The sequence below is a fragment of the Macrotis lagotis genome, chromosome 1, assembly GCF_037893015.1.
Source record: "Macrotis lagotis isolate mMagLag1 chromosome 1, bilby.v1.9.chrom.fasta, whole genome shotgun sequence".
Lineage (NCBI taxonomy): Eukaryota > Metazoa > Chordata > Mammalia > Peramelemorphia > Peramelidae > Macrotis > Macrotis lagotis.
In genome coordinates, this window is record NC_133658.1 from 876,065,965 (window position 1) to 876,088,226 (window position 22,262).

The 22,262-nt window shown below is 46.2% G+C and overlaps 1 protein-coding gene across 7 annotated transcripts in view; it reads right to left on the minus strand.

The window, feature by feature from the left end:
- Nucleotides 1-22,262, minus strand: part of CROCC (ciliary rootlet coiled-coil, rootletin) — a 74,268-nt gene that overhangs the window by 29,318 nt on the left and 22,688 nt on the right. Inside the window, exons 1-14 of one of the 7 annotated variants that reach the window (XM_074218297.1) lie at nt 17,474-20,817; nt 15,983-16,168; nt 14,094-14,177; nt 13,611-13,675; nt 13,146-13,311; nt 9,725-9,831; nt 8,481-8,708; nt 7,824-7,920; nt 6,941-7,045; nt 6,404-6,634; nt 5,549-5,748; nt 4,483-4,665; nt 2,334-2,478; nt 369-515 (exon numbers count right to left, since the gene is read on the minus strand). In XM_074218297.1, the coding sequence (XP_074074398.1) occupies nt 369-515; nt 2,334-2,478; nt 4,483-4,665; nt 5,549-5,748; nt 6,404-6,634; nt 6,941-7,045; nt 7,824-7,920; nt 8,481-8,708; nt 9,725-9,831; nt 13,146-13,311; nt 13,611-13,675; nt 14,094-14,177; nt 15,983-16,168; nt 17,474-17,680 (2,151 nt within the window). In that variant the 5' untranslated portion in view covers nt 17,681-20,817. Of the gene's footprint in view, nt 1-368; nt 516-2,333; nt 2,479-4,482; nt 4,666-5,548; nt 5,749-6,403; nt 6,635-6,940; nt 7,046-7,823; nt 7,921-8,480; nt 8,709-9,724; nt 9,832-13,145; nt 13,312-13,610; nt 13,676-14,093; nt 14,178-15,982; nt 16,169-17,473; nt 20,818-22,262 lie in introns of those variants that run through there. The other 6 variants (XM_074218298.1, XM_074218299.1, XM_074218304.1 and 3 more) reach the window with 6 other exon arrangements.

Here is a 22,262-nt window from a genome sequence, read left to right on the forward strand (position 1 = left end):
TATTACAGGTGAGGAAACTGAGGCCCAATGAAGGGAATAGTGACTTGCCAGAATCCCAATTTGGATCTTGTATGTTGAAGAAGAAAGAAGAAGGAGGAGGAGAGAGAGACGGAAAGAAAGAAAAAAAGGAGAAAAGGACATAGAGGCAGAGGAGAAAAAGGAAAAAAGAGAAGCTAGGGGCTCCAGAGGAAGGGATTGGGGTCCCCCCATGCCTGCCCTCCTGGCAGCTGTTTGGGTCCAGGATCATGGAGGACCTCTGGCTGCCACCCAAGGGGACAGGGCAGTGCTTAGGTGAAGGCCCAAGCAGGTGTTGGAGGGAGGACACTGGGTGCCTTGCCCTGCTCCCCCAGGTGGCAGACAGACAGTACCTGAGAGACCAATTGGTTCAGTTCCCGTTTGTCTTGGGCCAAGCCCTCATTGAGAGCACTCAGTTTGGACAAGGAATCCCGCAGAGATGCTTCTTCTCCCTTCAGTTTGTTCATGGACAGCTCCAGCTCAGCCCTGTTGGCTTCCACCTGCTCCAAGGATGCCAGAGAGACAAAGACACAGGGGAACATGACGGGAGAGAGGTACATGTGGGGAGAGAGAGAGAGAGAGAGAGAGAGAGACAGAGAGAAGAGAGAGACAAAGAGAGACAGAGAAATTAAAATAAAGCAGATATGGAAGAAAAAAATAAAAAGACAACAAGAGATGAGAGGCATAGGGAAACAGAGATGAATAAAGTTAGATAAAAAGAGAAAAGGAAAAAATCCCTGTATACAACAAATAGTATAAAAAGCAAACAGAAACACAACCAATCTAATTGGTCAGAAAGGATCAGATCTACCAGGGACGATGCAGGCACTGAAGCTAGACATAAGGCAGCAGCCAAGGCCTGCTGGAGGGAAGAGGCCCCAGAGGAGCAGCTCTGCCAGATGACCCAGGGTCTCACCCCATGAGCCTGGCAGCTGCCTAAGGTTCCAAGTGGCATCAGGGAATTCCTGGTCTATGGGACCTAGGTCAGGGTGCCAAACTTCCCTGGGGGGCTCTAGGAAGAGACAAGACAGCCTGGTGGGGAGGGGGAATCAGCTGACCAGCTGGTTGCTGCTTTTGGGAGAATTATTCCTTCCATTGGTGGGACTGCCCCAGCCCTCCTCACTCCTGCCTCAGGCTGCACCCCCAGGCAGGATGTAGCCTCCCAGGACTGGGGTGGGGCAAGGGTTCCTTCCTGAACATCTTGTTCCAACCAAACAGTTCTCTCTAAAGACACTCGACCACAGGACTTCTATCATACCACCTGGTCTGGGCCTCCCTCCCAGCTAAGCCCAGGGCTCTCTCAATCACTGAAACCCCTTGGGTGGGATCCAATGAAGCATGGTCATAACCATATTCTTTTTTTAAAAAAATAATTTAATTTATTAAGGCAATGGAATTAAGTGACTTGCCCAAGGTCACATAGCTAAGTTACTAAGTGTCTGAGGCTAGATATGAACTCAGGTCCTCCTGACTCCAGGGCCAGTGCTCTATCCACTGCGCCACCTAGCTGCCCCTCATAACTATATTCTGACCCATGAATTGCAAGCAGGATCACCCTAAGGCATTACTTATATTACTGCTACAGACTGGGACACAACAAGCTGGCCTTCTCCCTTCTACTCTGTGGGATTGGGATTTGGACTATATTTTTGAAGGCCCTCCCAACTCTGACATTCTGTATTCTAAGGACCCTCCCAGCCCTGACATTCTATGTTCTAAGGACCCTTCCAATTCTGCCATCCTGTGTTCTAAGGACCCTCCCAGTTCTGACATCCTGTGTTCTAAGGGTTCTCCCAGCTCTGCTGACTTGTGTTCTATGGGCCCTCCCTCCCAACTCTGACACTATGTGTTCTAAGGACCTTCCTCAATCTAAAATTCCTTCATCTAAGATTCCTTCCAACTTATAAATTCCAGATTCTAAGGTTCCTCCTAGTTCTGATCCATCTTTCTATCCTTTCTGGATCACTGCCTTGTCATGACAGATCAATGTCCCTCTGAGCTATGTTGTATAGGGATACACAAGACAGACAGGTCATGGTGAAACATGTTGACAAAGGTGGCCACAGGAGAAGGAAATAGCAGAAATGGCAAACCCCTCCAGTATCATTGACAAGAAAACCCTATGGACAGTGGTGGTACACTAGGGTCATGAGGACTCGAACACCACTGAACAATATCAATGGCTGATATACTAGGACTCTCCAACTCTACGAACAAGGTCGTAAGAAATGAGGTCACCCTGTAGACCCTCAAGGTCCCTTTGAACCCTATATTCTATGGGGTCTTGGGTCAATTCAGAAGTCTGGGGAAGATCCCACCTTGGTCAGTGCCTCCGTCACTTCCATCTTCTCAGCCTCCATCACTTCCTTTGCCAAAGTGGCCTTGCTTAGGGTCTCCTTAGCCAAGATCAGCTCCTTCATCAGCCCTGACTTCTTCAACTCCAGCTGCTCCAACTGTTTATGACTATCAATCAACCAATCAATCAACAAATATTAAGCACTTATTCTGTACACAAAGACAAAGATGAAGCAGCCTCTGCCTTCAAAGAGAGATTATTTACTACTAGGGGACACAACATATACATAGGTGATACTATGCAAAATAAGTATAAACTTAATAATTAGAAGATAAATGTCCAGAGGCCCTAGGAAGGGCTTCATTCTAGGGCTGAACGCTGAAAGAAGTCAGAGATTCTAAGAGGGAGAAGTGATGAAGACTGCATTTTAGGTATGGGAGGGCAAGGGAAGGAGGAGACAATCATTACAAAGGCATGGAGATTACAGATAGGATGGTGTTAGCAAAGGCAAGAAATCTGATTTGGCCAGAATCTAGAGGACATGAAGGGGTGTAATGGATAAAACAAGGCTGGAAAAGTAGGTTGGGGCTGGGTTGTGCAAAACCTTAAATGCCAAACCAAGAAGTTTCTAGTTGATCCTGGAGGTGATAGGAAGCAACTGGAGTTTATTAAGGGGGTGGGGTAATATGTAGTCAGACCTGAGCTTTAAGAGAGTCACCTTGGCAGCTGTATGGAGGATGGATTAGAGAGGGGAGAGATGAGACGGGGAGACCCATCAGGAGGCGATTGTGATAACCCAGGCGAGAGGTGATGGTCCTAGGCTGGTGGCCGTGTGAGTAGAGAGAAGGGGGGCACACGGGAGAGACAGAGTGGAGGTGACATTGGCAAGATCTTGGAGAATGGCTAAACGCATTGTGGTCCATGAGAGGGATGGAATAGGACTGTGCTGGAAGAGATGATGAATGGGTTGAATTCAGAGAAGTCTGGAAAGATCTATATGGACTAATGCAGACTGAAATCAGTGAAGCTGAAAAAACGATATGCTTGATGATTGCAACAATGTAAATGGAAAGATCAGCCATATGCAAATATCAGAAGGGAATGTTACAAAATAATAATATTGCCAGTAATAGCTAATATTTATAAGGTCCTTACTAGGAATTGGGAACTATGCTAAGCCCTTTGTAAATATTATCTCATTTGATCCTGATGACAATATTGGGAGATTAGGTGCTATGATTCTATCCATTTAACAGAGGAGGAAACTGAGGCAGACAGAGGTTAAGTGATTTGATTTGCCCAGGGTTAGACATTTAGTAATGATAATGGCTCCAAAGAAGAGATAAAAGAATACTTCTACCCCTTTGCAAAGGGAGAAAGGCCATAGTGTTACCATTGCATTTTTTCAGATTTATGATGCATTGACCAATTATCATATTTTTCCTCTTCTTTTCCTTTTTTTTTTTTTGGTCTGAAAAATATTACTTGGTACATAGGGTAGCTCTCTGGAAAGGAAAGGGGAGAGATACTGGAAGAACTGATGGAGATGTAAAAAACAAATGCCATGACTCAGCAACTGATTGGCTTCAAGATGGTGGGAGTAAGATGAGTCTGGGATGAGCTTGATTGTGGTAACTGGGGTGACTAGAAGGGTGGTGCCCAAAATAAGAATAGGGAGTAAAAAATGGGGACCTTTCCTCTCAGCTTCTCCCAGAGACCTACCCTGCCAAGGTCATGAAGGGAACTGGGGAGTTTTTCACCCCTCGAGTCAGATCCCTGGGCTCCAATACTGTTGCTTCTCCGGGTGGGCAGGAATGGCCACTCACAAAGCAGACAGGGATAAATCAAGGGCCCCACTACAGAAACGGAGGCATTACTTAGACTCGGACTACCTTGAAGGACACCATGGAGAACCATGAGAGAATGGATAGGACCTGGCAAAATGACTGTGGGGGTCCTCCTGTAGTGGCCATGGGATGAGACAGAAAACTCCCTAAACTCAGATCTGACTCCCAGCCCTGGTCCTTCCTCAGAGCTCACTCAGTGACTCTAAGCAAGTCACTTCTCTTCCCTGAGCCTCAGTTTCCAGCTCTGTAAAAGGAGAAGGTTCACTGTTCTACAAATAGTCAGCTAGGGCCAGGTCTGGACGGGGCAGGGGAGCCCCCTCTTACCCCCGCTCTATTTCCTTGTGGAATCTCTCCCGGTCCTGGGTGATATCCTCCTTCTCCTCCTCCAGCTGGTCCCTCTGCCGCTGTAGTTCATCCTGGGTCAGCTGCAGCTTCTCCTTCTCCTGTTGAAGCATCTCCACCTGCATCTGCGTGGCTGCCAGGCTCCTCACCAGTCCATCCTTCTCGCTGCCGGGGCCAGAGGGAGAGGAGGAAGGTAAGGGAAGAAGGCAGGGCCCCACCAGGCAGCTCAGCCCCCTCCTCCCAATCCACCTCCAACTGTGCTTCAAGGCCACAAACCCAACTTCTCCCAGGGAGTCGGCCCAGCTCAGCCCTGTCCACTGATGGTTCTCTTCCGGAGCCTTGTCATCACTGACCATCCCAACCCACAATCCAGCACCCAATTAGATATTGTGACAGACTGGAAAGTCTTCAAGGACCAAGACGATGTGTGAGGGAGAGGAGGATGACGTCCTCTGATGTTCTTCCCAGCTCTGACATCCTATGTTCTAAGGGCCCTCCCAGCTCTGACATCCTGTGTTCTAAGGACCCTCCCAGCTCTGACATCCTGTGTTCTAGGACCCTCCCAGCTCTGACATCCTGTGTTCTAGGACCCTCCCAGCTCTGACATCCTGTGCTCTAAGGACCCTCCCAGCTCTGACATCCCGGGTTCTAAGGTACTGACATTCTGTTCTAAGGGCCCTTTCAACTCTCATATCCCTGTTCTACATTTCTATATCCCAATATTGTTTACAGCATAAAAATTGTCTGAATTGTTTTGACACTCCCCTCCATGTACCTCCAAGGCCTGGCACACATTTGCAGTTTAAGAAACACCTGCTAGCATTGCCACCTTCCCCTCACATTTTTCCCTCTCTCTGATGGACAATAGAGCTGTTTTTGCCCTGATTCCACCAGAGCCTTGCTCTATATGGCTTTGGACCAGTCAGGCTCTCTGGCCTCTGCTCTGGTCTTCCCCCCATGCCCAGCATCTTCTGCCAAGGGTAAGTGAAGGCTCCCCGGTCCCAGCTCTCCTCCCTTCCCTTGCCCCAGTGGGGTCATGTGCCAGTACCTGCTCAACAGGTCATGGGCGCTGCGCAGCCTCTGGATGTCTCGAAGGGCATCTTCCTTAGCCTGGACAGCACCATCAGTCACGTCTCGGAGCTGCAACATTTGCTTGTCCAGGCTCCGACGCTCAGCCTCGCTGTCTGCCAGCTGCTTCCTCAGGGAGGCCAGGAGGTCCTGGCTGGCCTCATAGCGCCCTCGCATGTCCTGGAGGGAATACCACCCCGAGACCATAGATCATCAGTGCCAACATCCTCACTCTCAATGATTTTGTAATAGAACCCTAGAAGTGAACCCTGGACCTCACATTCACTGTCCCAGAGATGACAGACTCTGAGTTCTGACCCTTGCTCTGGTGCTGCTTACTAGCCTTGATACTTAACCCGATCTTTGACCCTGAGGCCCCATCCATGACTCTGACCCCAAATCTGACCCAGAATCCCATTTCCTGACCCTCATCCCCATCCCAGACCCTCATCCCCATCCCTGGCCCTCATCACCATCCATGACTCTCATCCTCATTCATGATATCTACTCCCTCATTCCTGTCCCTGAGTGTTCCCTAGATTTCCTCTGCTTAATCCTTTCTGCAAGGCTTAGAACTCCCTCTCCCAAGAAAAATGGCTTCAAGTGAATAAACATTAGGCAGTCCTGGTTTCCTTTTTAGAGGTCCCTCTGTACCACACTTTTCTCTGCACATCACTATCCTGACTGTACCACCCTCCCCAGTAGACTCCTGTCTATCCTCATCTCCCAGACCTGTCCAACATGGCTAGACCAAGTCCAGGAAGGGGAGGCCCCCCTGGAATCCATCTCTTCCTTCTCCTTGGAGCCTGAGCAGGAGGAGACCCCAACTTCCTACCTGGACTTGCATCTGTCTCTTATGCAGGGCAGAATGGACCAAGGCAAGGGTAGAATCCGAGAAGGCTGGGGACAGACTGGGGCGAGGAGAGCCACTGGGGCGGGGTGATGAGCGCCTCAGTGGGGATGGGGTTCGCAGACTTGAAAGGCCACGCAGACTGCCATCTGAGGCCTCAGGGGTACGCTCCATCCCACCCATCTGAATTCCACTATCTGTGTCAGATAGGACAGCCTGAAGCAGAAAGAGGAAGGGGTATGGGGTGACCAAGGCTGCCTGGGGAGAGTTGCTCCTATCCTCAGACATTAGAACCCCCCAGGTATCCTGACACCAGTCTGATGCCTCCTCCAAGAAGAGCCCCCCCCAGATTTTTCTTTCCTTATTCTATATACTTTGATTAATCTGCTGCTCCAGTTAGGGGGTGAAAGGGAGGCAGTCCTCACTGGACTGAAGGACTTGGAGAATAAGGCTCCTCCCATTGTACACTACTGCTGAGGCTTCTCACCAACCCCCCTCCCCATGACCCAATGACCCTCACACCTGGGCCAGGTCCCGCAGAGTCTGTTGAAGTACTTCTGACTCATTCCTGAGGGCCTCTACCTCCTCCGCCTCCATGGCTGCCTGTTCTTGTAGCCGCACAGCTTCCTACAGGGCCCATGGGGGAGAGGGCAAGAGGGGCACCCAATTCTTCTTTCTGTCTTGGGCATCCCATCTTTTCTCCTCCCCCTCCAAGAGGTCTTCCTCCCCAAAACCAAATTCAAGGTGATGGGTTCCCACAGGGTCCTTGCAAAAGGGTAGGCAAGTTTTGCTATGACTGCCAGCACTCGGAGAGGCCCTAGAACCCAGAATGTAGGAAGAGCTGGGACAGTCCTTAGAATAGTATCAGAGCTGGGAGGACTCTTGGAATACAGAAAGTCAGAGCTGGAAGAGAACTTAAAATACAGAGAATAACAGAGCTAGAGGAGACCTAGAACACAGAATGTCAGGGCTGGAAGGGTCCTTAGAACATAAAATGTCAGTGCTGGAACACCCAAAGAACAAATGAAGGAAATTGTGGCCCATAAAGGGAAAATTACACCTCAAGTAAAAAATTATGCCTGAATTAGGAGCAATTGGGGACTAGAATCCAGGAGTCTTGATTTCTAGTCAATGTTCTCTCTACTGCAAATACTTTCTAGGTGATAACAAGAGCAAAGAAAGCAGGGGAGCCAGGTGAGGTAGGTCAAGTCCTGCCACCCACCACCTAGGTCCTATTCCATGAATCCATACAGAGTCTCATCAAACATATGGACAGTTGGAGGGCATTATTCTCCAGTCCCCATATCATTCCCCCCCTGCCTTCTGACCTTAGGAATGGCTCTGTCCCAGGGGGAGCTGCCCAGGCTGGGAGACTACCCTCTTCCCTCCAGCCCAGATTTCTCACCAGTGCTTCCACCTTCTGGGTCAGGGCCTCGTTGGCTCGATCCTTCTCTGAGTTTTGGCTTTGGAGCTGCTCCACCAGCAAGGTCAGCTCATTCACTCTGATGGGTCAAAGGGAGGGGATGACTCTGTAATACACTGTGTATTACAATGATCTGTGGAGACCCCTTACCCTTTTCTCTGAATATAAGCCCCTGAGGGCAGGGGTGGCTTTACTGAAATTTCTATGTTCCCTTCCACAAGGGCATAGGAGCTTTGTTGAAATAATAACAAAACAACAATAATTAACATCTACATAGCTCATTCAGGTTGCACATTTTAGACATATACATAATAAATACCCACATACACATATATATGTATTTGAATGTCTTAGGCATGGAGAGGCAAGAGGATACCCTCCTTCCATGCCACCTTTCCGATTCCCCATGGCTTCTTGGGAGCCCAAAGCTATAGAGGCTGGATGCTCAGAGTCTGGGGTCCTGGGACTCATGAATTGTCTCTAAGATGCAGCCAGCCTTGGATGAAGGATGACAGAAGCCAAGATCCCTGAGCAACTGTGCTGGGCAGTGACCCAGCTGGTGGCTGCATCTCCAGGGCTTAGCCTTGAGTCTGGGGTGCAGCAGGATATTCATCTGTGTCTGCTGGCTGACCAACTGACCTGGAGCTGAGTTCGGCCTTCTCCAGGTCGCTCTTCACTTGTAGCTGGATCATATCCCGGACCTTGTCCCGCAGCTGCTCCTCCAGCTGTGCCCGGAGCAGAGCCGCCTTCTCCATGGCAGCCTCGCTGCTACTCTCTGCCAGCCGGAGGCTCCCGCTCAGGCCTAGGCTGGCTGAGTGGATGGTCCGGGAGGTCCGGGCCAGTTCTATGCCGAGCTGAGACAAATCCCTGTTGAGGGACAGGAGGAAGGGTGGAGCCACTGAAGCTCAGATGGATGTAAATCCAACCCCTTCTCCCTCATATAGCTGCCACCTTAATTCAAGCCCTCACCTCTCACCCACAATATATTTTTTTTAGGTTTTTGCAAGGCAATGGGGTTAAGTGGCTTGACTGAGGCCACACAGCTAGGTAATTATTAAGTGTCTGAGGCTGGATTTGAACTCAGGTCCTCCTGACTACAGGCCAGCTCTATCCACTGTGCCACCTAGCTGCATCTCTCACCCACATCATTACAGAAGCCTCCTAGCTGGTCTCCCTGTCTCAAGTCTCTGCCTCTTCAATCCAGCCTACACAATGCTTTACCTTAGATCCAACCCTGTGCCTCTCCTACTCAACTCAGCCACCATCAGTGGCTCCCTTTTATTCCAGGAAAAATATAAACTGCTTGTCTTTTAATTTTTCTATTTTTTTTTAGGCAAGCAGAGTTAAGTGACTTGCTCAGGGTGATACTGCTGGTAAGTGAGGCCACCTAGCTCCAAGTTACTTGGGGGGAAGATTTTGCTGACCTCAAATTGAAAGGCTCCTCTCTAGAATTCCAGACCCTTCTTCATTCTAGCCTCTGAGGCCAAGTATGATCATTCTCCTATATGACAGCCTTTCCAGTATTCAAAAGTGGAGATCATGACCTCCAAGTCTCCAAAAGAAGTACCCCAAGTTCTTTGTAGGACCTGGTTTCTGGTCCCCTCACCATCCTGGCTGTTCTTGTGCCAATCTTTCAGTTTTTTCTAAAATAGAATACCCAAAATTGACCATAACACTCAAGATATGATCTGACTGGGTCAGAGATCAGTAGAATTATCGCCTTCTTTGTCCTGAACACTGTCTCTCCCTCCTAAATCAGCCTAAAATCAAATGAGCTCCTTTGGCTTCCACATCACAAGGCGGGGAATCAAATTCAGTGCAAGCAAGACCAAAGATCAAGCCGTTCCCCTGAGGGTCACAGTCCTCTCCCTCCAGACACTCACCTCTCCGTGGAAGTCTTCATCTCACTGACCAGCCTCCGGAAGCCCACTACCTGCCTCCACAGAAGGAGCAGACGACTGTGCTCATTGCTGAAGTAGGCATTGAAAGACTGGAAGAAAGTATTGAAGGAGTGAGGATGAGTTGTGGAGATGGCTATCACTCCCACCTGTCAGCACAGCTCACACTTCTCTCCTAGAGGAGGGAGTGGGGAGGGAAAAGAACCTACATGTATACCCCAGCTCTGGACAGACAGCTGAGAAGACTTAAGGGAAATTTCCCCGAGGATCCAGATCTCACTGTGTGAGCCCCTCTCCCCTAGATGTCCAGGAGATGAGGGATGAGCCTTTATTTGTATAATGCATGTGAGTGTGTTTGTAGGGACATGTTTATGAGAAGCAATGTGTCTATACCCAAAAAAATCAGTGAGAATCAAGAGTTCTGAAGGATAGGGGTTTGAAATTAGCTAGGAGAGATCAAGTCCAACCACCTCAGTCTAGAGGAGGAAACTGAGGTCTAAAGAGGTTGTGCATGCAGTGGATAGAGCACTGACCCTGGAGTCAGGAGAACCTGAGTTCAAATCTGTCCTCAGACACTTAATAATGACCTGGTTGTGTGACCTTGGGCAAGTCACTTAACTTACCAAAAAAAAAACCCCAAGAGGTTATGACCTTCCCCAGAGTCCCAAGCCACAACCTAAGAACAGTCTTCTGACCCCAAATATAACCCTCTCTCCACTTCCCCTTTCTGATCACTTACAGACCGAGTTGACCTGGCTAGTAACCCTGTGCCATAGGCTTTATTAGCAGCAAAGAGGCAGGAATCTGTGCATCTAATTCACTAGACTGTAAGCACCTTGAGAGCAAGAGTTTTTTCTAGTTGTTTTTTCAACTTTAGCAGAGTGTCTAACACAAGGCAGGCACTAATAAATATTTATCAACTTGACTGCAGGAATTTCCCTTCTCCCAGACTCAGGCCTTTTTCCCCCAGGGCTGTTTATAAGAATACTTTGTAGATGTCAGTTATGGTCACAATTCTAGAAAATTATTATTAATAAGAAATGGTTATTTTTGTCATTAGCCACTTCTCTGACCTCTTGGGCATCCATCATTTTGCCATTGGGAGCGTTCCTGCCTCCTCCACACAATAACATCACTTTGAGACTTGAATCCACTGTCTCATAAGCTACTTTCATTTGATTTGGGTGGAGCCTGCCCATGTACCCCATCGTATCTTACAGGCTGGACTCATTCTGGAAACAATAATCATTAACCATAGGCATTTTGGGGCTGCTTTAAGGTCTGCAAAGCACTTTACAAATGTTTTTATAACACAAGCCTGCATTTGGAGAAGGGATTTTAAGGTCTTTAAATCTCATCAAATTTGAGTTTCACAATACCAGGGGGAGGGTTGGTGCTGTTTTTAGTCCAATTTTACAGAGGAGGAAATTGAGGCAAAGAGAGGTGAAAGGACTTGCCCAGGGTCACACAGCTAGCTTAGTAACTGTCAGAGGCTACATTCAAACTTGGGTCTTCCTGATTCCAGGTCCAAGGCTCTTATCTGCACCCCTACCCCGAGAAGCTTTCTTCATTGAGGCCTCTTAAAATCCCTTGTTTTCTTTTAGGTTCAACTCAGGTGCCATCTCCTTCATTCCCACTGCTACTGGGGCAGCTGGATGGTACAGTACATAGAGTGCAAGTTCTGGAGTCAGGAAGAGCTGAGTTCAAATCTGCTGCTCTCTGACCCTAGCTATGTGACCTCAGGCAAATCACTTAACCCTGCTCTAAAATGAGCTAGAGAAGGAAATGGCATATCAATCCATTATCTCTGCCAAGAAAACCCCAAATAGGATCCTAAAGGATTGGATTTGACTGAAATGACTGAACAAACAGCCTCTAAGCCCTACCACCAAAATCAACCTAATTTTTTTTATACAAATTGTTTTTGCCCACACACCTATATGTATATGTGTTGTCTTCCCCTAAGGAAAGTAGAACCTTGAGGGCAGACCTTATTTGATTTTTATCTTTGTATCCCAGAGATATACAGCAGGCCAGCTATACCAAAGGCTATTAATAAATGCTTATGGATTGTTTGATGAATGAATAATCTCCTCATCTGATCCAACCCCTTCATTTTACAGACAAGGAGATTGAGGACTGTGAAACTGAAGTGACTTGGTGAAGATCACAGAGTGTCGAATGTTAGAGGTAGGATCTGATCAGGTCCTTTAGACTTCAAATTCAGGATGTTCTCCATTGGTACAAATTGTTTCCATCATATTTTTAAAAATATGATAAAAAATATTTTTTAAAATGCTTCCTAAGTAGAATGTAAGTTCCTTGAAGGCAGGATTATTTGTGTATCTGTGTGTCTTTACATCCTCAGAATCTAACAGAATCTTGCATATAGTTGGTACTTAATAAATATGTTCTGAATTCAATCATATTTTAAAAAATATGATAAAAAATATTTTTAAAAATGCTTCCTAAGTAGAATGTAAGTTCCTTGAAGGCAGGATTATTTGTGTATCTGTGTGTCTTTACATCCTCAGAATCTAACAGAATCTTGCATACAGTTGGTACTTAATAAATAATGTTCTGAATTCAATCTAATTTCTGGGCAGAAAATCCCTAAGCATCCCAGGATTTCAAAATGAAAGGGACTTCAGGAATCACTTGGCTCAAGTCCAGACTTCTACAGAAAAAGGAATCTGGGACCTAAAGAGGGGAGGTACCTTACCCAAGGTTATACAGGATGAAGGATTTGAATTCAAATCCTGTGACTCCAAAAAATATTCCAATGGTCTTTCCTCTCCAGCATAGAGAAAACTAATGACCAGGGTATTACCTGGGGCCAACTTAGCAGGAGATGCCAGTTTTTACCCAGCTGGCATAACTTCTGCAAGCCCACATACAGTGAGGCACTTGAGGACAGCTCCAGTCCATCATCATTAATGGAAATGCAATGGTCATTAATGGGAATGACAAGGCCAGGGTCTGGCTGCCTTGGACCCCCCAGGGGCTGGGGGACCCAAGATAAGGTACCTGATCACTCCAAGTCTCTCAGTTGAAAAGAAGGCCCAGACCAGCATTGGTGGAAGGAATTTTTGAGCTTCCTTTACCAGATCTGGTCCATATCCCTATCTCTATAATGATAATTATTATGTGCAGAGCCCCAAGAAAGAGGGGAGAAGCACAGTTCTGAGATTTAACCAGGAGGCTGGGAGACCATCAAAATAACCATTCAGACTCCAGGGGAGAAACTGAAGTAGATTCTTTGGTGAGTTCCCAGGGGGGAGCACCTTAGTGTCTCAAGTTCCAGGGAGCTAGCCAAAAGACAGTCCTCAGGGAAGAGGGAGACCAGATAAGGAGCAGGCAGTCAAAGAAGGGGCAGAGTACATAAGGAGACCTTGGTCCTACCTACCTCCTCCTCCCGCCGCCACTCAGCCTCTCGTTGCTCCAGCTCCCCCCGACTTCGGGTCCAGTCATTGGTCACTTTGCGGATGTCATCAGCCAGGGCTTGGTTGGTTGTGCTGGCCTGGTCGAGTTGTTCCCGAAGCATGGCATTCACTTGCACCAGACTTGCGCTCCTATAGGGGGGTGAGGGGATAGGTTTGGTTTAAGATTTCTGATGCAGATATAGCCCCATCCCCCTGCTTCACCAAAGGACTAGGCTCCAGAGATACTGAATGGTGCCCAGGCAAAAGGCACAAGGGCAGCCTGCAGAAGTAGGTTGACAGCCACTGGCCCATTAAGGAAATGGTAGGTATGGGAAGCGACTGCAGAGGACAAGTCCTAAGAAGGGCACAAACCAAATCAGGGAGTTTGGAGCATGGGGTGCCCTCCCTAGGAAAGGGATGCTCTGCTGCCAACCCAGGTGCCCACACACCTCTGTTGCTCTTCTTCCAGCCGGATGAGGGCATTCTCCAGGTCCTGGCTGTGTTCTTCATTCTGCTAGAGACACAAAGACATGTCCAATTTGCTCCACAAAGATAAGTACCAGAGAGATGGAGCAGTTGGCAGAGACGAGGGAGTCAGAAGATCATAGGAGACAGACCACAGGAACCATCTCACCCAGGACCCTCCTTTTTCAGAGGCCCAGAGAGGGGAAGGGATTTACCCAAAGTTGTACAACTGGTAAATGTCAGAACAAGAATTTGAATCCAGAGGTTCTGACTCCAAGTCTGGGGCCACCGGACATGAGCAGGATCTGCTTTCTGGCTCAGTCCACTGGCCTGGATTCCTAGCACTCACCAGTCAGCCTGTCTATGTCCTACCTAGATGTGGCAAGCACAGGAAACCTTGAGGAAAGGACAGGTCCAGGGTCAAGGGTGCGGGAGGGGTGAACAGGGACAGGAGGAGAGACAGCTACCGCTAACTTCTGGCGTTCCAACTCTGCAGATTTTTCCAGAAGCTGCTGCTCCACTTCTCCACATTTCTTCTTGTACTGGAGAACCTGAGGGCATGGGAGGATTGGGGGAAGGAGCAAGTCAGAGTAGTCCCACCCTGATCTAACCCCCACCCCATTCTAGTATAGGTTGGTAGACTTTAGAGCATCAAGGGGTCTGCAAATAGAGAATGTCAGAGTTAGGAGGGCTCTCAGAATAGAAAATGTCAGAGCTTGGAAGGACTTTAGAATATAGAATGTCAGAGCTGGCAAATGACCTTAGAACTAAGAATGTTAGAACTGGGAACGCCTTAGAATGTAGAGGGTCAGTACTGGGAGGGGCTTTAGATCAGAAAATGCCACAGCTGGGAAGGACTTTAGATCACAGGATGTCAGAGCTGGAAGGGCCCTTAGAACACAGATGGTATGACCTTAGAACACAAATGTCAGAGCTGAAGATGGTTCTTAGAACATAAAATGCCAGAACTGGGAAGGGACTCAGAACACAGAATGTCAGAGCTGGGAATGACCTTAGAACATAAAGCTGAGAGAGGTCTTAGAACACAGAATGTCAAAACTGGGAGGGAGCTTAGAACAGAAAATGTCAGAGGAAAGGAAGGCCTTAGAAGTCAGAGTGTCAGAACTGAGAAGGAGCTTAGGACAGAAAATATCAGAGTTAGGAGGAAGTTTAGAACAGGAAATGCCAGAGCTGAGAGGGGACTTAAAACACAGAATCTCAGAGCTGGGAAGGATCTCAAAGCCCACATAATCCAGTCCTTTGATTATACCACTGAGGAAAAACAGATCCAAAGAGCAAGTCACCTGCTCAAGAGCACCGTGGCAGGAAGTGATCTGGGATCTGAATTCAGGTCCCCTGCTACCACATTCCAGACTCTTTCTCTTAAGATATTTCTCATTTACAAACAGCTCCACAGTTTACAAAGTGCTTTGCTCACAATAATCCTGCAAAGTAGACAAATTGAGTCTCCTAATTCCCACTTTATAGATGAGGGAACTGAGGCCCAGAGAGGTTAGGCTACTTGAGGTTAGATCACACAGGAAGCAGCATCTAGTTCTGCTGATGCATAGTCCTAGACTTTTTTTTTGAGGTTTTTGGAAGGCAGTGGGGTTAAGTGACTTGCCCAAGGCCACACAGCTAGGCAATTATTAAGTGTCTGAGACCAGATTTGAACTCAGGTCCTCCTGACTCCAGGGCCAGTGCTCTATCCACTGTGCCACCTAGCTGCCCCCTTAGGCTTCCTTTTACTCCACCAGAGCTGCCTGATTCCTCCCACCCAAAATGTTTTCCTCACTTGAGACTTTGAGAAATACCAGTAACTTTCTGAAAGTGCTGAGTGAGGGGCCTTCATTCTCTTTTCTACAGAAGTCTCAGGGTGTACTGAGGTAGGCATGTCAAGAAGGACCTACACCCATCTTTACAAATGCAAAGCCTAGGTATCAATGCACCATGGAAACAGACCTAGGTTCAAATCTTGCCTTTGCTACTGTGTGACTTTTATCAAATCACTTCACTTTGCTAAGCCTCAGTTTCTTCAAGTGTCAAATGAAGAGATTAAATTAAATCTGATTAAAACGTCAATTTCTTTGATTTTGGATCCCTTTGTCTGATTGGGAAAATTTCTAGGACCCCTTTTCAGAATCATGTTTTTTAAAAGCATAAAATAAAATACAGTAGATTACAAAAGCAGCAGTTGGATTGAAATGCAGTAGTCACAAGCGTAAGAAAACAAGTTCATGGACCCCAGCTGGCTGAGCAGGTGCTGACAGTTTGGTGGCTTGGCCCTGTCCCAGAAAAGGACTGGCTGTACCAAGGCAGCCCCAGGGTGTGGGGGCACTCCCAGGCGCTCCCTCACCTTGGCCTGTAGTTTCTGCACCAGCTGGGCCTGGCGCTGCTGCCCCTCCTGGTAGGCTTGGAGTTTGCGCTTGTAGTTGGTCTGTTCTTCTTCAAGCTGACGTCGCAGCTCCAAGGTCTGCTGGCCCAGCACCCCGTACCCCAAGGGGTCCTGCTCCCCGGACTCCAGCCGAAGGCTCTGCTCCAGCTAGGGGAGGACAGAAGACCCTCTGAGCTCAGTCCTAGGAACTTGACCCCTTCAGCACTCTCTCAGGAGGAAGGAACTCCTTTTGTATTCATTTACAATGATTGGATGCCACTCATTGGTTGGGCACTCTGAGTCAAGTCATGGGCATCAGATCCCTTCTAGGTCCTGCAATAGGGACAGGAGCCCCTCAAGGCTGAGCCACAGGGACCAACTCCTTCTGAGATCAGTCAGGGGACTGGTCACCTTCAGAACATCATCCCTGTATAGTGAGAGGTGCAAAACTAGGCTCATCCTTGGGCATCAGACACCCACTAGGATCAGTTCTGGGGACCAGACCCCTTTCAGGTTCAGTCATATGGCAATCAACCACCCCCCAGTGTTTAGCCAAATGGAGACCAGACCCCCTCTAGGCTCAGTCACATGCGAACTGGATCTCATTCTAGGTTTAGTTCTATGGTAACCAGATCCCCAGCCAGGTTCAGCCGAAAATGGACCAGATCCCACTCTGGGATCCTCAGTCCCCTGGGGGCCTGCACTGCACACTTTTGTCTCCATCAGACCCCACAGACTTCAGCTCCTCTGCCCTTCCCCCAGAGGCAGTCATTGCCACACAACTGGGTCAGGGTCAGAGTGCTCACCTGGACAAGGGAAGTGATAGAAGATGGTCCAATCAGACAGGACCCCACCTGGGGTTGCTGAGCAGGCTGAGGGGCCAGGACAAGCTTCCCCAGCCCCATTCACACACATTCACAAAGAGACAATTTCACACGTGTTAAATAAAAGTCAGCATTTGTAGGGAGCTTTAAAATTTTTGAATTACAAACATTATGTCATCTGATCCTCACAACAAGCCAAGGAGATAGGAGCCTATATTAACCCCCATTTTGCAGATGAAGAAATTGAGATAAATAAAGATTAGGTGACTTGTCCAGGGTCATACGGTTAATTATGTGTCTGAATCGAAGATAGCTAAGTGGTACCCCAGTGCAACAAGAGCTGGGTCTGGAATCAAGAAAACTCATTTTCATGAAGTCAAGTCCGGCTTCAGATACTTCCTAGCTGTATGACTTTGGGCAAGTCACTTCACCCTGTTTGCCTCAGTTTCCTCATTTCTAAAATGAGTTGAGAAGGAAATGGCAAACCATTCTAGTATCTCTGCCAAGAAAATTCCAAAAGGGATCATGAAGAGTTGGACAGGGCAAAAAACAACCAACCAGCCAAACAAACAAAAACCTTCCTGACCTACTCTCCACAAATGCATCCATCCCCTTCTCTTGGGATGAGGCCCTAGTGACCTCTTCTTACCTGGACACAGGAACAGCTTCCTAATTGATCTGTCTGCTTCCAGTATCTGTAAAGTGACTTTAAAGAGTGTTTTTTTTTAAATTCTGAACTTAACCACTCCCCAACCAAAAAAATGAGCCCATTAGAATATAGCCCTAAATAGAAAACTGTGAATCTCCAAGTCACAGTGCTTACTTTTTTTATACTGCCTTTTCTTTTAAAGTACATAATAAATTCTGCATATCCATAAATTCCCTTTCTCTTCTCTTCATTATTTAATTTGCCTTCCACACTACAATCAAATCAACTGTCCTACAATGTGAGTCAGATCATGTCACTGTCTTGATGCCTCACCTTGCCCACAGTAATACCTGTCAGGTACTTCCAAGGCCACTGTACAGTTTCCCTGCAGTTCCATCTTTCACACAATTCCAGACCTTTTGGAATTCTTCTCTTAGCCCAGCTCAGGGGTCCTGGGCTGAGGCGTTAGGGTCCTCTGTCTCCTTACGACTTTCTAGAGTACTTTGTCTATTGCTGCTGTTACTGTTGTTTCCACCTACGTTGTATCATACGTATCTGGATCGTGTTGTCTCCCCCAAACAAAATGTAAGCTCCTGAGGGCAGGGATACCCATGTGAAGCCCACTGCACTTTTTCCTTTCCTCTCACTAAACCTAGGCCTTCATTTGTTACTTTCCTGTGCAAACTGAAGCCCCTGCCTGAAAGCATTTTGGCTCCCCTTCTTTTCTTTCCTGTCATTTCCACATTCTCCTCCTTTGACCCCAGGCTTTGATAACAAGGTGGCCTTTCTTCTGGTCAAGGCTAACTCAGCCACATGAGTCTTTGAGCTCCATCCTTTGCCATTCCTCCAGCAGACTGCCCTCTCAATCACTAACCCCCTCTCCCTCATCTTTCTTTTTTCCTGCCTGTTTTGGTTTTTGTAGAGCAATGGGGTTAAGTGACTTGCCCAAGGTCACATAGTTAAGTATTAAGTGTCTAAGGCTGGATTTGAACTCAGGGTCAGTGTTCTATCACTAGCTTTCTCTCTCCCTCATCTTCAATCTCTTCCTGCCTACTGAATGTTTCCCTATAGCCTATAAACACCCTCTCACACACCAAAAAATTTCCCCAAAACTCACTACTAATAAATAATAGCTAGTATTTATATAGCAATTTTAAGGTTTGACAAACACTTTACAAATATTTATCTTACTCTATTGTGAGGATAGAGGCCAAAGCTATTATTATCCTCATTTTACAGTTGAGAAAACTGAAGTAGAGGTGAAGTGACTTGCCCAGGTCACACAGCTAGCAAGCATTCGAGGTCAGACTTGAACTCCGGTCTTCCTGACTATAAGTCCAGCACTCCACCCATTGCACCATCTAACTACCTGGACTCTACCATTCCCTCAAGCTCTCAAATTTTCCTTCCTTTCTAAGCAAGACTTCACTGAAAAACGTCCTCTCCATTTATTGCCTCCTCTTCCTTTCCTCTGGCTCCTCAATGCTTTGGAATCTGGCTTCTATCTAACCTCATCACTCAACTGAAACTGCTCTTCTCCAGTTACCAAAGATGGCATACTGTTGTGTTGCAATGAAGGGAATGGTTTAAAAAACCTGGGAAGCTTTGTATGAACTGACACAAAGTGAAATAAGAACCAGAACATACAATATTATAAAGACAAGCAACTCTGAAAGCCCAAGGGAGGAACTCTGGTCAACACAATGATCAACCACAATTCCAGGGGACTTATGATGAAATATGCCACCCACCACAGTGACAGAGGTGATGGAATTAGGACAGGGTGAGAACTATGACTTGGGAGGGGAGAAATTGGATATGGCCAATGCAGAAATTTCATTTGTTCAACTAACATGTTTGCAATCAGTTTTGTTTTTCTTACTTCCTTAGTGAGGGAGTTAGGAGGAAAAAAAAATCAGTCTTGAAAATCAAATCAAATCTAAAACAAAACAAAAAAAAAAAAAAACAAGTTCTCCAAAGAACTCTTAATTATCATATCTGAGGTGCTTTTTTAGTCCTTATGCTTCATGACCTCTGCTACATTTAACACTATTGACTACCTTCTCCTTTCTCCTCTGTCTCCTTATTCTTTTTCAATATGGAATTTTCATGACACTGAACTTTCGTGATTCTCCTCCTACCCCAAAATAGTATTTCTTTCTCTTTTCTTTTTAGGGTTTTTTGCAAGGCAATGGGGTTAAGTGGCTTGCCCAAGGCCACACAGCTAAGTGTCTGAGGCCGAAATTGGACTCAGGTCTTCCTGATTCCAGAGCCAGTGCTCCATTCACTGCGCCACCTAGCTACCCTCTGAAATAGTATTTCAGAGAAACCTGACCTTTCCAATCCTTTTTACAAGTTCATCACCCTCTGACCACTGGTACTCTCCCAATCTCTGACCTTGGCTCCTTTCTCTTCTCTCTCCTCTTCCTCATCTCTCTTCTCTCTTTCCCTTTCTCTTTCTTTCTCCATTTCTCCTCCCTCCTCTCTTATCCTTCTCTATCTTCTCTCTCTTTTCTCTCTTTATCCATTTCTCTCCCTTCTTTTACCCTTTCTCTCTTTATCCATTTCTCTCTCCCCCTTCTCTTTCCCTTTCTCTCTTTATCTATTTCTCTCTTCTCTTTCTTTTCTTTTTCTCTCTTCATCCATTTCTCTTTCTCCCTTCTCTCTCCTCTTTCCCTCTCTCTTTCTTTTCTCTCTTCTCTCCCCCTTCATCTCTCCCCCCCCTTCTCTCTCCCTCCTCATTAGGACTTACAGATTTGTCACCTTTATGAAAATCAGTCACACTTCCATATATCAAGCTGAGCTCCAGTCCCTCATCACCAGCTGCCTATTGGGCATTTCAACTGGATTTTCCAAAAACAACTCAAACTCAACAAGTATAAAATAGAACTCAGTATTTTTCTCCCCAAACCCTCTCCTCTTTCAAACTTAACATTTCTGTTGAAGACACCACCATTCTCCCAGGCTTGTAACTCGGGCAGTCTTCTTCTCCTTTCTGATCTCCCTATCTCAAGTCTCCCTCTATGCTAATTCATCTATCATACAGCTTCCAAATGCAGGTCTGATCACGCTCTTTCTTTCCCCCACAAAGACAGTGGCTCACTATTGCTCTAGAAACAAAGATTAATTGTTTGACTCTTAAAACCCTTCACAACTGTGCCCCTAATTACCTTTCCAGTCTCTAGAGAGAGAGAGAGATGAATAGATATAGATATAGAGAGAGACATATATAGGTAGATATATAGATACAGATATAGATAGATATAGACAGATAGATATAGATATGGACATAGATGTAGATAGAAATAGACATAGAGATAGATAGATATAGATATGTATATAGAGATAGTGAGAGACAGATAGATACAGAGATATATATATAGATACATAGATATAGATACATAAATATATAGATGGAGATATAGATATATAGAGAGATAGAGATAGATATAGATATAGATTTATACATATATGTATATTATCTCACTCTTGATATATATCAGTCTCTCTCTCTCTCTCTCTCTCTCTCTCTCTCTCTCTATATATATATATATATATATATATATATATACACATATATGTGTTTATTTCCAGTCTCTTCTTCCTATACTCTATGGTCCAGATAAACTGGTCTCCATATTTGAAATGTACTCCCTCCTCACTTCTCATAGAATGCCCTTCTTCCTTTAAGAGGAAGTTCAGGTACCATCTTGACTATCCCAATTACTTGTGCCTTCCCTCCCCAAACTGCCTTGCTATCTAATACATACTAAGCACTTTACAAATACTGTCTCATTTGCTACAATGGATATTATCAAAAGTAGGTACTTTTGAAGTACCTGGGTAGTAGTACTTTTGTTAGCCAAATTTTTCAGTTGGGGAAACTGGGGCAGGCAAACATTATATGACTTGCCCCACGTAACCCAGCTAGTAAGGATCTAAGGCAGGATATGAACCCAGGTCTTACTGACTTCAAGTCTGGCACTTTATTCACCTTTTAAAGTGTTTCCTTATCTACAAAATAGGAACAACAGACTTATAATACCTATCCCACTGCTGCACAGCAAGACAAGTATTTCATATCCCTTCAAGTGCTAGAAAAAGGTGTCATTTAAAAATGTTTTTATTAATATGACTTTATTTTTTCCAATTACATGTGAAAATAGCTTTCAACATTCATTCCTGGCAAGATTTTGATTTCTGTATTTTTCTACCGCTCTCCCCCTTCCACATGACAGTGAGTAATCTGATAAAGGCCATACATGTACAATCATGCCAAACATTTCCAAATTAATCATGTTGTGAAAGAAGAATCAGAACAAAAGAGGAAAAAATGAGAATAAAAAAATCATAAAACAAATTTCTAAAAGTGGAAATAATATGCTTTGTTCTGCAATCCACCTCCAGTTTTTTCTCTGGGTGTGGGTGGCAAAAAATGTGAGTTATTGTTAGAAACATTATAATGTAAGGGAAAAGAGTGAGAGACCCAAGATCAAGTCAGACAGAACTAAGACAGTAAGTCCATCTCCCACACCCCCATCCCTACCTTCTCCACCAAGAGCTAGAGAATACATGAGACTGAACTCTGATAGCCAAAGCCCAGAAGTTACAGGAGGTCATTTTCCCAGACTAGGGCAGCTAGAGACTCCAGGAACATGGTCTAACCTGGAGCCTGGGCAGTGAGAAGCATCCTATACCTAAGGACAGGGAGAGGGTTAGGCCTGGGCACCGAGCAGTGGGAGATTCCAGGGGATCTATGAACAAGTTGGGTGCCATCTGGAGGTTCTGT